Raw genomic sequence first — 14531 nt, 5'->3', positions numbered from 1 at the left:
TAACATCTTTTATAAAATACACCTACAAAGTAAAAAAAGAATGACACAGTTGCATTGCCCATTCAATTCCAGTTAGGAAAGACAAGCGAGCCTTTCTTTTTGTCCCTTTACCAAACTCTAGTTTGAATCAACTGAAACTTATGCCAAAAAGTGGAACGGAGAAAAACGTGTGTAGTAGAGTAGGCTTCGTCTGTGTCGGAAGTCCCCCCGACAATGAGGCATGCTTTGTTCCAGGCTCGTCTAGCAGCACCCTGGAGAAGTATGCGTGCGGCCTGGGCCGCACGGGCAACCCGCGACCGTTCCCGTCGCCCACGGTGGTGGTGCCCCTGTCGCAGATCAAGCAGGGGGTGGGCTTCTCGGTGCCCAGCATCGGGAATCCCTCGGTGCCTCGCAGCCCCCCTGCCAGGGGACGCAGGGTCAGCGGCTCCGCGTCCAGTGCGGGGGAGGCCTTCAGCATCGCCGCAGCCTTCGCCCCTCCCCGCGCCTGGCTGGTGGGCAGCCCCAGCACTGCACGCGACAAGAAAGGTAAACTGCCCTCGGGTCACTTTATTTTTTTTCTTTGCCGCGACCCACTTGAGAAACACCGAAGCTTTTTTGCCGGTGCCCATGAAACGACTGTATAAAGAGATGTCATCTCGTTGCTCTGGGTCCGCAGCGCCCGTTTTGAAAAGGTGGCTCGTGGATTACGTGTTGATTAGAGCATGCGTAAAAGTTAGAAGTTGTGTCTTTTTATCTGTTGATCAAACTGTCGTATGCAGAATTAAATTTTGTGACGAACACAACGAACATAGACTTGTCTCGGTCTTCCCCGCCTGCGACCCCGTGTCAGTGTCGCGGGCCTGGTTGTTTTTGAAGCTTGTGCATCTGTTTGTTTGTTTTTTTCTTTTTCTCATTGTTTTTGTTGCTTTCACAATTGCCTTGTGTGGCACACTTCTCTTTTTGAGGCTAAATCAAAGTTAGCTTCAGGAAGAATTCAATTCTGCATTAAAAGTGACAAGTTGAAAGTGGCTACATAGACACTTTCCAAGGATTTCTGTGTCAGCATTTGCAGTTGTCTGTCATAGCGGCGGAGATAAAAAAAAACCCTTCTTTTTTCCCATTGTGGCCTGAGGAGAAAGAAGTCAGGTGTTCCCATTGGCTGCGCCACGCGAAGTGGGAAAAGAGAAGGACCCCAACGACTTTCCAATAACAGTGCGACGACAAAGAAGCGTAGGCGGAGCCTCTTCTCCCGTTGTCTGTTAACGATAACTTCAAAATGGGCATTTTCAAACGTTACTCGCATTATAAGAAATTTCTTTTTGGCAAGTATTCAGTAGCTACACGTAACGTTGGAGGGTTTTAAAAACTTCCACTATGTTCGATTTCAGAAAAACGTTTCTACTTCTCGAACCCAACTCGAAGCATAAAAATATATTCTACCCAAAACTCGTCGCCTTACGCCCGCCTTCTCCACAGAGCTTTGCCTCGTTGACTGCATGCGCCCCCCTCTCTGCTTGTTGCCGAACGAGATGTCATCAATGATCTCGTGGGCAACATTAAGTTCAACATCGTCATCATCTTTCTTCCATGCACTAGCTGAAATGGTATCACTGCAGTGGTGTCCGGAACTGCGTTGTTGTAGGCAAACATGACATAGGGTAACACCTCGTTCAGCATCTTGCGCTCTACATTGACATTGTGGTGGCGATGGTCCTGGCAAGCCGCTTTGTTAGCCCGTTGGTCTGCGGGTGGTAAGCAGCACTTCAACGGCGGCTGGTGTGGCTGAATGGAAGGAACTCTCGCTTCAGCTGCACCAAAAATGCCGTTCCTCGGTCTATAATTAAGATTTCTGGTGCTCCGTGACGGAGAACGATGGGCTCAACAAGAACTTGGCAACTTGCACCGCAGCTTCATACGAAAGGGATTTCGTTTTGACTTATCTTGTAAGATAATCTGTGGCGACGATTATCTGATTATTATCCGTCGTTGGTGTTGGGAATGGATCGAGCAAATCTATTCCAATCTGCTAGAATGGTTAGGTCGGTGGAGCAATTGGACGCAAGGCAATTGCCAGCGACGCAAAGCAATTGCCAGCGACGCAAGACAATTGCCTTGCGTCGCTGGCACTCGTGACACAATCACGCATAGAGATGGACGGACTTCGGAAGCTTGGGCCAGTAGTACTTCTCATGGCGCCTGGTGAGCGTCTTGCTGTAGCCAAGGTGTCCGGCCGTCGGTACGTCGTGGCAAGCTTGAAAGATTTTCTCTTGAAGGTTGATGGGGATTACCAGCAGCCACGCCGAGTTGTTGTCCCCAAAGTTCTCTTAGTAGAGTACACCTTGTCGAAGAGCAGAAGTTGGCAGGACTCGCGAGAAGACACGCGGAACTGTGCTCCCTCGTTTTCTAGGTGCTCGATCAGTGCGCATAGTTCAGGATTGCGTTGTTGAAGAGCTGTCATTTTGTTGAGGTTAACTGCGCCGAGAAAATGCTCGTTGTCATCGTCGTCGGTGATGGCAGGAGCGGAAGCGACGGGGCTTCTGAACAGAGGGTCGGCATCGCCGTGCTTGAAGCCAGACTTGCGCTCTACGTTCACATACATTGAGATCGGTCATATAGAATTCCTGAAGCCGTAACACAGTGGCACAGCCCGATGGGTCCTTCAGGTTGACCAGCCTGCAGAGTGAGTCATGGTCTGTGACCACTCGAAGTGTGCTCCCGTACAAGTACGGGCGGAACTTGATGATTGCCCAAACGACAGCAAGACACTCCTTCTCGGTCGTCGAGTGATTGTTCTCTGCCTTTGACGGCGTACAGCTAGCATAGGCAATTACTCATTTTGTACCCTTTTGTCCCACATATCGTATTGCTGGTGTCCGTGTGATCTCTGCGGACTGATTGAAGTGGCCGAAGATCGGTGGCGACTGAAGCCTTTGCTTGAGTTTGTTCAATGCTCGCTCCTACGCAACGTGACGAACCAGTGATGAACCAATACTTGATGAGTAGAACGTGGAGGGGGGGGGGGGGCATGGGCAAGCAAGTTTTGGCTGTGACTTTGGTTCGTTAGCCAACACATGGAGAAGTTTCTCCCGTTTCTCACTAGGTTCCTCGAGGAAAGATGCGAGCCGCTAACTGGAATTTGAGCGGGTCATAACCAGTTGGCTCTGGTCCACTTTAACGTGAAAAACATTGGCTAGGTGTTGAAAGACATGGTTCGGTTAACATGGCTTGGTTGGGGTTCGGGGGAGCAAAAACGGGACAAAGCATTGTCGCACAAGCAGGCAGGTAAGACAGCGAGGCTATAAAAGTGGAATCTGTCTTGCCTAAATTGGGACATCTGTTTCATCTGTTGTGCACCAACTTCTCTAGACTATGGTGAACTTTACTAGACATATAGGCCTGTGATGTGTGTGTGTGGTGTGGTGTTCTAGAAAAACCTTCAAAGTTCATTAAAGAAAAAGTAAGTGCTTCAGGTTACAGATTTAATGGTAGGAGTTCTTTTAGCATGGTGCAAATGTATGATGAGTCAGAAAACACTATGGCTATCGCTGCCACTTCACTTGCAGTATGCTGCAATGAACCTGTGAATATATATTAAATCAATCTTTGGCAATAGATCATCTGTTTGCATTATAATTTGTTGAGTACTGTCTGGGATATATCTATTCTGTATTAATATCATTAGAGCCATTGGTGATCAGTTAATGAGATTTTTTTATTAGTGTTTGGGATCCTCTATTACAGTAGACTCATTAATTCAAACTCCAGGAAGCCACGAATTTTGTTCGAGTTATCAGAAGTTTGAATTATCAGTAATTCATGTAAATATGATGTGGGATAAAATTATAATTTGCCATATGAATGGCTACACATACGAAGCAGATATTTGATAATTTCCTCCCCATAAGCCTACTGACCATAAGTAGGTATGCCAGACATTAAATGTTTGTAAAATGTATGACATAAGTTTATTTATCCCTCAAAAATGTTTTTTTTTTTTTTTTTTTTTTTTTTGTGAACTGTTTAGACAACACATGACAACTCAAAACAAAATTAAGTTTGTTCATCAGGCCAAGAAGTCGTCTAATCTGGACTATTAAGCAGGGGACACTTGAGCAATGAAAATGGGCACTGCGCAGCCGTTTTCATTGCAACTTGTGCGGACGCTATGACATGTGCCTTTGCCATACCGCCACGTCACAGCGTCCCCATCAGCTGCTATGAAAATTTTGGCGTAGTGCCCGTTTTCATAGCTCATGTGCGCCCGCTTGAGCCCTGTTGAGTGCGCTTCTCATCGAGCACCGTTGCGCTGCAGAGAAGCAACATCCGCGGAAGCAAGCTCTGCAGGTGTTGCCTCTCTGCAGTGCACCGGTGCTCGGAAAGAAGCGCACTTGACGGGGCCGCGAGAACAAAAAGTCTAAATTCCACAAAAATGCCGGTCGAAATAAGCGGCTTATGAATGCACTACAAGCGTACCAGAAAAAACAAAATTTTGAAGTTTCCTTGAATTAACCGGCTGTGTGAAACATTTGAGTTTGAATGATCGCGAGCCTACTGTACTTGAGTGTGGCTGTTGCTAAACTATCTGTGATATTTTGTGCAAATAATGAAGTTAGTGAATATTGTTGTCATCTTGGCAGAAAAAAACCCTGTCGACTCCCTGTTCATTATGAACTGCAATGGCATCCTGACTGAATACATCATCGATCCCCGCCCCTGCACCGCCGGAAACAAAGTTAGCGAGGACTCGCCCATTGAATTGGACGTGACTGCCTATGCCCAGTGGAACCTGCTCAGGCAAGTCTGTCTTCCTCTTCTGTATCGTTAGACCACTAGCCTCCATCATGAAACAAATAAAGAGAAAGACAGACTACTGGCATTCACAAAAGCCTTTGCGCATCTGGCTTTGTTGTGTTTGTTTCGTGCCTTTGTATTTTACAGATCAGTAACGTGCTCGGATAATTTTTTGGCTAAAATTTATGCCCGAGCTGCAAATTTTTTTTGATCACTTTTATGGTAAAGCTTTGCACAATATTCGTGCAGATCACCTTATTTTCCGTATGCAGATTTTTTTTGCCTTTCATAGATGGTGTGCTTACGTGGGCCCTTAAAGTTGACTAAATGCAGCAACTTTGCAACTGTTACTCACTGTGGCAATTTCTGTGTGCCCTTAAAATTAATGAAAAGTGCCTACCTGCAAAGTTCATGAAATTTGTTGTTCATCTGGGTTTCAGAATTAAGGCAAAGTAATTAGAGGAATTGGCACCAAAAGATATGTCAGAAAATCCAGAATTTTGATGTTTAATGTCCATGTGCCAGAACTTATTATTCGTTTTTCATAAAAGTAGCCATCATTCGTCCCTGCATAATCACTTACCATCACTTCTCGCATATTTCCAGTTGCTTAGATCACTGAAACCAGATTAACATTCATTCCTTGCACTTCTGTAGAATGGAACCACCTCTGCTACCAAATGTCAATCGTTCCCAACCAAGCTACTTTCAAAAATTCTTTTTCTGATTTTTGTTTCCAGAGCAACCATAGTTGAGCGTTTAGTGTGTCATTATGCTCTCTGCGTTTTATTGTACCACTTCTCTCTGCAATGTCGTATGACCTTGAGTATAAATAAGTAAACAAATTGGATACTAACGTGACAGCATTGACGTCACACTTCAGGCCACCTTCGAGTCCTGATACAAAGCAACCCCTTGGCAGCAGCAACCCCCTCATGACGACTCAGCAGGCTCCCAGTGCACCTGTAACAAAGCGTTCATTCAAAGGTGACAATCCCTTTGATTTGTCGGCTCGTAGCGCAAGGCGCATTGCTGCGTGCGTGCTAAGAGAAATGTAAACGGCGTGGTTTCTGCAGACGTCAACGGAATGAATCGCATGGACGGAAGCGGAGGGGACTATCGTCACCAGGCGAACGATGACAGCTGGCTCTCACAGGTAACGGCGGCAGCCATTCGCTCGTCGGGCATTTTAGGCGGCTCCGAACTAAGGGCGTGCGGGTGTCAAAAGAACTTGAAGGGGGATGAAGCACGTGTGTACTAATAGCGTAAATTGCTTTCGAATACAAGTGTGTGCAGCTACTTTTTGCACGTTGATAGGGTTAATAATAGTAACTGTAGTCTGACAGGATTAGGATGGCAGGGAGGAGTTCCAGTTGTCTTGCCTCCAGAGCGAGCTTCATACCTGTGGTAACGGCGTCGCATGAGCCTCGAGCGAGCACGTGCTGCCCTGTGGAAGGCAACGAGTGGTGCTGGAGGCTGGGCCTTCAAAAGAGATGCCATGTTCCCATCCTGTTAATTACCATAGCGCAGATTCTTACACTTCAAGCAGACATTCTGCTTTATGTTGAGGAGCTGGGTGTTTATACTTCCCTGATGGTAAGGGTCTCCAATGTTCCGTTAACTTACCAGTGTTGTTTTACAAGTGTAGTTTTCATGTTAACACAGAGCGTGTTTTATCAGCCGATTTCCATGGAGTCCTGCAACGGCCGGTTGTAGCGAAAAACTGACACTGAAAAGCGTTACGCCCTTAGGAACCCATATAAAGAGACTTCGGTCCCCCAGCAGGATTTGAACTTGCCACCTTGAAATTGTGAGCCAAGTGTTTCACCATCTGAGCTGTCCAGGCTTGCTGGTACGGATCACGCAAAAGCGAGCTCATTCGCGCGGCACACGATTGAGTTTGCACTCCTTGCGGCCTTTCCAGTTATGTAGCACCCTCTCGCCGAGTGTGCCGGAAGTGAAAGCGAATCTTTGGTAGGCGGTGCCATTGAGATGCCCTTCTCTTCCACCGTGGAACGCCTATTACGCATTCTGTGCTTACCGGTCTTCGTCAGCATGATCAGGCTTGTATACCAAAAAATACTGGAGGAGCGCCTACCTTATTTTCGCCGAAAACAGGCTTAATCTACACATAAGTGTCTGGTCAAATCGGGCAGTGAACGTATAATTTGCAGAATTCCCAAGTTTGGGAAATGTTAGTAGTGGGCGCTTAATTGAAGTGGGCGTTTCCGCAATGTTTTATGATAATTGTTTTTGTTGTTTTCAGGTGGAGATCATAACTCATGTTGGGCCTCATCGGAGGCTATGGATGGGGCCTCAGTTTTCTTTCAAGATCATCAACGTGCCAACAAATACGACCACACCAAATATGTCTGTCCCTATGTCGCAGAGCCCAGAGAAATATGCAATGCTCTCCTCCGACATGTACGGAGAGGACTCCGACGTCCAGAGTCCGGGGTGAGCCCTGCTACCTGCGCGCTCCCAGCCTTTGAGAAATGCCTTTCTCTATGGCCCTGCTGCTGTAGATGGGCAAGTAGAAAACAACTCTGCTGCAAAGTTTTACACAGGTGCACTCCCGGAAAACAGTGACAAAGGGTTGTCACCTCCGTTTCTTATACTTGATACTTGTGAGGTCCTATTGTTGTATAGGGTACGACTATACTAACGACCAACACATTTGGCTTACGTTGCAAATCCCAATTGCAAATGTACATACCTGAAATTGGGCACTTGAATGTAGCTCCGCAAGAAGTTTTGTCTATTTTTCTCAAAGTTCAACTCTGAAAGAGTGAAATGTTGAAAGTGAGGAAAAATCAGAGGCCGTGTATTTCGTATCTCTTAAACCAAATTGTTAATATTTTCAGTGGTTTTTTAAGAGTGAATGTTTCTGAGTCCTGTTAGCTTCACCATTAGTAAGAACAATCTTCTCGTTGGTTTTAGATTCAGCGGTCCAGTGTCAGTTCCCATGGCAGTGCCATCTATGAGCACTTACTTCTCGGACAACGTGTTTCCTCCCCTGCTGATTGAGGCCACTTCTGGTAAGCTTTCAACCACTCTGCTGCTTTTTATTCTTTTTTGACACGACTGTGAGGAAGAGAATGCTGTAGTTTCAATCAGAAACTTTGTTCGGTGCTCCTTACAGTATACCTAGAGTCCCTTGTTTTTGGATTTTATATTTTTCTAAGGTCGTGGGGGGTTAAAAATCTACCGTTTTTTTCCAAGCTTGTAATCGGAAAAATCGTTTTTTTTTTTTTAAGTTATCTTGAAATTCAAGTTTTCCAGGTCATGTTTAGAAATATTTAAGGATAATTAACAATAAAGAGCATTAATCTGTTTCAATATATAAATTTTCTTCTTTTTTTTTACATTTAAGTTACACTCAAGATAGCAGCATTGAAACTTTATATAGGAGCTCATTTGGGCTTTTCGATTTTTCATAATTCTTGTTGCTTACATAATATTCTGCATGCACAGCATCTCTGTATCCATTCAAGCCCTGTCTGGTTTTTGGACATATCTGAATTAAGAGAACATTCTCTCAACATCACAGCTTATACATACATTTGCAATGCACAACAATACCACTTCAACAGGCACAAAATATCTGCTGTTTCTTTCGACGCAAAGTTTTGAGAGTACCGTATTTACACGATTGTAAGTCGACTCGATTATAAGTCGACCCCTCACATTGCACATCAGCAAAAAAAAAAAAAAAAATCTTTAGATGCGCATTTTGCTGCAAGCACGAGGGAACGGCAAAGTATCTGTTTCGAAAGCCCAGCCTCCAACACGCGATCGATGCCTTCTGGCGTGCTTTGGCTGCGCTTGCACGCGTGAGGTGCATGAGATGCTCAGGCATTATCAAAACTAGGTAGTTCATGCTGGAGGCAGGAAAACTGAAGCTGCTCCCATTTCTCACTTCGTCCGCGACTAGATTACGACTCGTCCGCACTGGTGATGTCAGTCCCGTCATAATCACTGCCACATTCTCGAAGCATGTCGTCAGAGTCGTCCAACGAAATCTCGCACTTCGCAAATGACAGGATCAACCGCATCTTCCGCGCTTTCTCAGCGATCGCGTTGGACGTCACGGGTAGGGACCGATTGCACACTTTTGCGCCGTATGTTGCAAGCCTGACCTCCAACTCCGGAAGGCATCCCCCTCCTATGTAGAGTTTGGCCTGAAAGATGTTTGTTGGCACAGTTTAAGATCCCGAGCCATTGTAGACTCCACTGGAGCATCACCTGCTCCGACGGGTCGAATTTGCGTCCACCAGCGCACTTGTTGGTTGCTTCTGAGTGAAGAATGGCCATAAACGAGCACCAAAAACCCAAACTGCCCGGATCAAGCGCGTCATTACAAAATAAACGTAGTTAGCGCTCCAGCATGACCTCAACACTCGATCAAACGATGTGCGACCGTGAATCACGCGAAAAACTGCGAAGAGAAGCCGTGGCTTGAGTTAGCCATGAGGCTGTTCCAGCGGCCTCCGGAGTGGCTCTTACAAAAAGTGCCGCCACCCCCCGGGAGTCGGGCGCGCCGTGCGCTGTTCACCGCCGTATATTCGGGTTAATTTGCGAATCGCTATCAATAATACTCGTTCGTGCAAATAAAAAAATAATCAATTTGTAAAATTAGTGCTAAGAATAGTCCAATGCTAGAGGTACAGCCGGCTGAACTCGTAACAAGCCGAGGTGTTCATGATATCGCGATTGTTTCGTTTTTGCTGACGGTGGAATGCTTTTGTTTGTTTATAAGTCGACCCCCCCCCCCACTTCAGAGTTTCAAAAATTTAAGAAAGGGTCGACCTGCATTCGCATAAATACGGTAGCTTTTTATCTTTTTCTTTTTTGTTTTGGCTGGTTGAAACAAAAATAAAAGAAGAGCAAATTTTATTTTACAATAGACATAAAAGCAACATTTTTGGGCTCAATCATTGTCACTGCAGTTTACTGAAGCCAACAGAATCTAGGTTCGTTTCCGAGATCTGGAGCTAGTGCTTGTATTCCTGTCAACCCTTTGCCTCCTAGAAAATAATTTCGAACGACAGTGATTTGGAAAATAATAGAATTCAATTTTTAAATTCTTGAATGAATGGGTTTAACCCGATTTTCAGGCAAAAACATGTTTAGGGTGTAAATATCGGGAAATATAGAGTTTTCTCGAAAACAAAGAACTTTAGGTGTACCTAGCTAGTTCGAAGTGAATGGTGATGACTGTGCTAGCATCTTCATGAAAACTTAATTTATTGAAGAAGAGCAACAGACTCTTTTGTCTGTGGAATTATCCTCCTCAGTTATGCCTACAGTTACCATTTTCAAAAGTATGTGGCACAATTACTGAAACTGAAAAAGTCACTTGTGCCACTTCATCTAGGGCTCTATAAACCAAAACAAGGTTTTTGTTTGTCAGTTTTTTTATTCCCTCAGCAAATCCTTCTTCTCAAATATTAGTTGTCAGAATCGTAGTCATTGTCAGAATCGTAGTAAATGTGTATTGGCTAAAAATGAAAACTTGTTTCGCTTCCTCCGGAGGGACCCAAGATATATTCCGTGGCATCGTAGACAGCATGTCTAGCAACCGGGAAAACCGGGAATTGTCAGGGAAATTTTAATTACTGAGAAAAATCAGAGAATTGTCACGGATATTGTCAAAAAGTGAGCCCAGTCAGAGAAAATGAGCCGGAAACGCCATAGAGTGCCCTGAGCAAAAACTTGAGGACTTGGAGGCAGAAAAATATGCAATAAATTCTGCTTAGAGCGGAGCGCGTGCTCTGCTCACGCGATGTAGAGTGTGCTGCCCGATGAAAAGAGAACAGCCGACAAGTCCAGTCCAAGCATTGGATTGAATCGAGGGCACGACACTAGGCTAGATCCAGTCAGAGCTATTAGATTTAGTTAGGGGTTTCGTGAACCAGTCGAGGTTTGAGTTCGACCAGGTTCGACTTTTTCTAACTTCTTGTGAAAAGTTTGACAATGGTTCGACTCAGGTTCGACTGCTCTGCACATGCGCGACAGGCTGGCAGTTCGCTTCGGATTGGATGGTGATGGCAGAGGGATGAATTAAGGGCAGCAGTGATTGGTTATTTCAGTTTATACAGTAGAAAAAAAGAAGTCATTAACTTCTTCGGTGATTAGAATTAGTTTCTTTTAATTCGAACTGTTCATAAAATTAAAATAACCCTTTGCATAAAAAAAAATTCTCCAAACTTAGACATGCTTGTATCAAGGTCCGGCCACACTGTCCACAAAGTCGAGCTGGTTGTATCTGGTTAAAGGTTCTAAGGTTCGTGGAACCGTTTCAAACCAGTCAAACCCCGAAAGTTCAACCTAAAAATCTGGTTTGACAAAAGTGCGCGACACCCCTAGATTTAGTAACAAATGGGAAAGCCGCAGACCCCAATACAATCCAAGCCTTAAGCCGAAAGTATCCGAAAGTGTGCATCTGACGGCTGTGTTGCCATTCGAACGTGTGTGGTTGAGCGTTGGGTTTACATTTTGTTTTCAGAACTGACCTCTTCACTGACGATGTCGGTGTTCCTTTAATCTGGAGCAGATGAACCCGAAAATTTCGGAATGTGCAAGTTGCATTAAGCACGTGCAAAATGATCCTCACAGTGATCTATGCTCAATGCCTTGTGTTGTAATGGTCTTATATAATAAACGGCCTCTACAGCGGTCAGGGAATTTCACCTGAAATTGTCAGGGAAAACCTGGAAAAGTCGGAGAATTTTAAAACAATAATTTGCTAGACACCCTGCGTAGAGCAGCTAGCAAGTACATTCTGTTCTTCCTCCCTCGCAGGGAGCTTTGAAGGCCCCCCGAGCCTGCTGGAAGTGTGTGGCAACTGGTCGGACAGTTCGGGGACCTCTTCTCAGGCCAACAGTCAGGACCAGCTCATGGAGAGGATTGCCGACGCCATGAACGAGTCTCCCTACAAGGAGAGGCAGCCAGTTCGCACACCCAGTGGCGGCGGTGAGATCTCGCACTATTCGCGACTCCAGATCTTTACTTGTCCTCTCGCAGCGAAAACAGGAAGCGCTCTATCTAGTGAGGGTCCCCCGGTTCTGCTCAGTGGGCACGGTGGAACTGCTCATGATCATGGCTCGCGAACAGTCATTTTTTTATGCAAACAACACTCATCACTGTCCCCATGGAAGCTGCAGCCGGTATAAGATTGTACCTCACAATAAAGTTGTAATATTGCATATAGAAGCAAACGCAAGCACTGTGCGCTTGTGTGCTCCACACTGCGTATGTGCGCCGTCGCCATGCTCCGGTTTAAGACCGCAATTTTGGGCTCCTGCAGTGTGGAACACGCAACGCTAACGCAAACACACATTGCTTGCGTTTGCTCAAATGGGCAATACTAAAACCTGCTACTGTTTCATTGGTTTTCCAATGCCAACAAAACATACTGCAGTGAGCGGACGTGCAAGCGGGTAGGCGTTTTTTCGAACTGGAATGGCTGGACATTAGCAAATCGATGACGTATAAAAATTAAAGAAAAAAAATGAAAGCCGTTTACAATTCCCTGTGACGCCGGATTAGAGCGCAGCTCTTAAAAAGGAGGATGGAAGCGTACTGAGGGATAGGTGACTCCTTGATGTCACGTGACCTCAGGGGGGTCACGTGGCCTCAAGGGGTAACGTGGCTCGGGGGGGGGGGGGGGGGGTCACGTGTCCTGGGGGGGGGGGTCACGTGACTTGGGGTGTCACGTGACCTTGGGGGAGTCATGTGACCTCGCAATTACGCCGACGCCGACGCCGCTCAAGCCAGAAACGGGCCCCTAAGAGCTGCACTCTAAAGAATATTCTTAAATATTTGTAAAAAAAGAAATCTGTTTTTGTATTTTTTTTTCTTTTGGGGGGGGGGGGGGGGGGGTGGCATTTAGTTTGTAAAGATTGGCAGTGGAATTTGGAAGCTTCGCCGATTGTCAAAAGTCGCAACTTTGATATACAGTAGAACCTCATTAATTCGAAGTTGGTCGGATAGCAAACTATTTGCAAATTAAGTGGATTTGCGAATTATCCAAAAACAAAAGAAAACCATTGATTGTGCACGAAGCCTTGAATTTCGAAGGAAACATTTTATTCAAAACGAGAAAACATCACCGAAAGTAGTCGGCGATATGGGACTGCCGCTTTCTGTAATTAGTGGCGCCGACCGTCACATTTTCAAGAAGGCTAACTAGGCACGTCATCTCAGAATTACCGCCGTTACATTCCACAAAGCTGCAGACGACCTTCAGCGACTGTATAACTTCCCCTAAAGCGGGGGCCCGAGGCGGCTCATCATTGTCATCAATTTCTGCCATCACATTCAGTGGTTTCGCTCTCGAGGTCCGCGTAGCAACTTTACTCATTCTCTTCCATGTTTAAGTAGTCTGTGAAACTTCTGCGGACAGACTCACCGTCACTGTCCTAAATGCGGGAGCAAAGCTCCTCTCCCTCATCGTCAATCCCAGGGACAATACTGTCACTAGCTAGCATTGGCGGTATCCTCCTGCTCCCTGGCTGGTCGCATGTAAGCGATTTGGCGAGATATGAAACAAGCGAGAACGACCCACTTCATTGTTGCTCGGTCAATCGCGCGACGAGGCGAACCGCATGAAAGCGACTGGAGCGAGCGACCAAGGCAATGAGCAACACGACGGACGACAGTGAGAAATCTCTGTCGCTTGTCGCTCACTCTCGCCGATGTCGCCGTCGCTCGACTCGTCGCTTGCAAAATCGCTTACATGCGGTTCCGTAACGGCCCAAACCACAGCCCAAGAATACCGAGACACCAAGCCCAAAAAAACTAAGGGACTACTAAGTGCATGCACAAGCAAACAGGAAACAAATCAGCGAAGACGTGCGTCATTTTTGGTTTGGCTGCCGAATCTGGATGCCAGCTGGCGCCACCTAGAAACTAAAAATTGAACCTGGAAGACCAAATCGGCAAATTAACCGGGTAGGCACACGCGGAGCGCTCAGATTATCCGGTCATATTTTTATGAGAAGCCACGGGACCATGGAAGTTTTGCGAACTATCCGGGATTCCTAATAAACCGAGGCTGAATTATCGAGACTCTACTGTACAGGCGCCGACCGATTTTTCGGACGCCGATTATTCGGACGTTTTTGCTGAACCGTCACTCACCACATTGAGTTAATGTATAACATTGACCGAAATTTTGGATACCATAAAGCTTATTGCTCGAAATTTTTTACATAATTGGCGTAATTTCCTCAGTTTACAGCGACAAAACAGTCACTGTGATAGCGCCGTGAGCTTAGGCGCTGCCATTTTGGTTGTTTTGATCCTGCCCTCGACACCACGTCCTACGCAATAAACAGGCTGGGTTGAGGCTATAGTCGGGTTTTCCAGTTCTGCTATAGCCAACATGGCCGCCGTCTGCCCATTCTTATGGTTCTTCCAGTTCTTCTCGTAGTCCGTGTTTTTTGAGTGCGACCGCAAGCAGAGCAGCCGTCTGCCGTTCTTGTGGTCTTTAAGTGCAAAGGTGTTTTGCCGATAGGCTTAGTATTGAAGCGAGCTGGGTGGACTAAACATTGTCTCCAGATAGTGCAAAATGGCGCCAACTTCACCTTCGCTGTTTGTGCCTACGAAGGCACCGACAAAGCGCAGCACCTTGATAAAACAGATCAACAAACATGTGAAAAGTGAACTATATAAAGTGGAAGTTGACGAGAAGTTAAAATTGACATCAAGCAAGTGGAAAGTACACAATACGCAGCGGAATATGCGCGGAAATTTGA

At 45.9% G+C, this 14531-nt stretch overlaps 1 protein-coding gene across 1 annotated transcript in view; it reads left to right on the top strand.

The window, feature by feature from the left end:
- LOC115332893 (BCAS3 microtubule associated cell migration factor) overlaps positions 1-14531 on the top strand; it is a 54542-nt gene that overhangs the window by 28265 nt on the left and 11746 nt on the right. The window contains exons 14-20 of the mRNA XM_040220591.3: positions 235-525; positions 4617-4773; positions 5654-5757; positions 5847-5926; positions 7037-7227; positions 7711-7808; positions 11575-11745. Coding sequence (XP_040076525.2) covers positions 235-525; positions 4617-4773; positions 5654-5757; positions 5847-5926; positions 7037-7227; positions 7711-7808; positions 11575-11745 — 1092 coding nt within the window. The remainder of the gene's footprint in view (positions 1-234; positions 526-4616; positions 4774-5653; positions 5758-5846; positions 5927-7036; positions 7228-7710; positions 7809-11574; positions 11746-14531) is intronic.

The sequence above is a fragment of the Ixodes scapularis genome, unplaced genomic scaffold (assembly GCF_016920785.2).
Source record: "Ixodes scapularis isolate PalLabHiFi unplaced genomic scaffold, ASM1692078v2 PGA_scaffold1__304_contigs__length_218370807, whole genome shotgun sequence".
Classification (NCBI taxonomy): Eukaryota; Metazoa; Arthropoda; class Arachnida; order Ixodida; family Ixodidae; genus Ixodes; species Ixodes scapularis.
The sequence above is the reverse complement of the archived record's forward strand: the minus strand, read 5'-3'. Positions and strand labels throughout refer to the sequence as shown.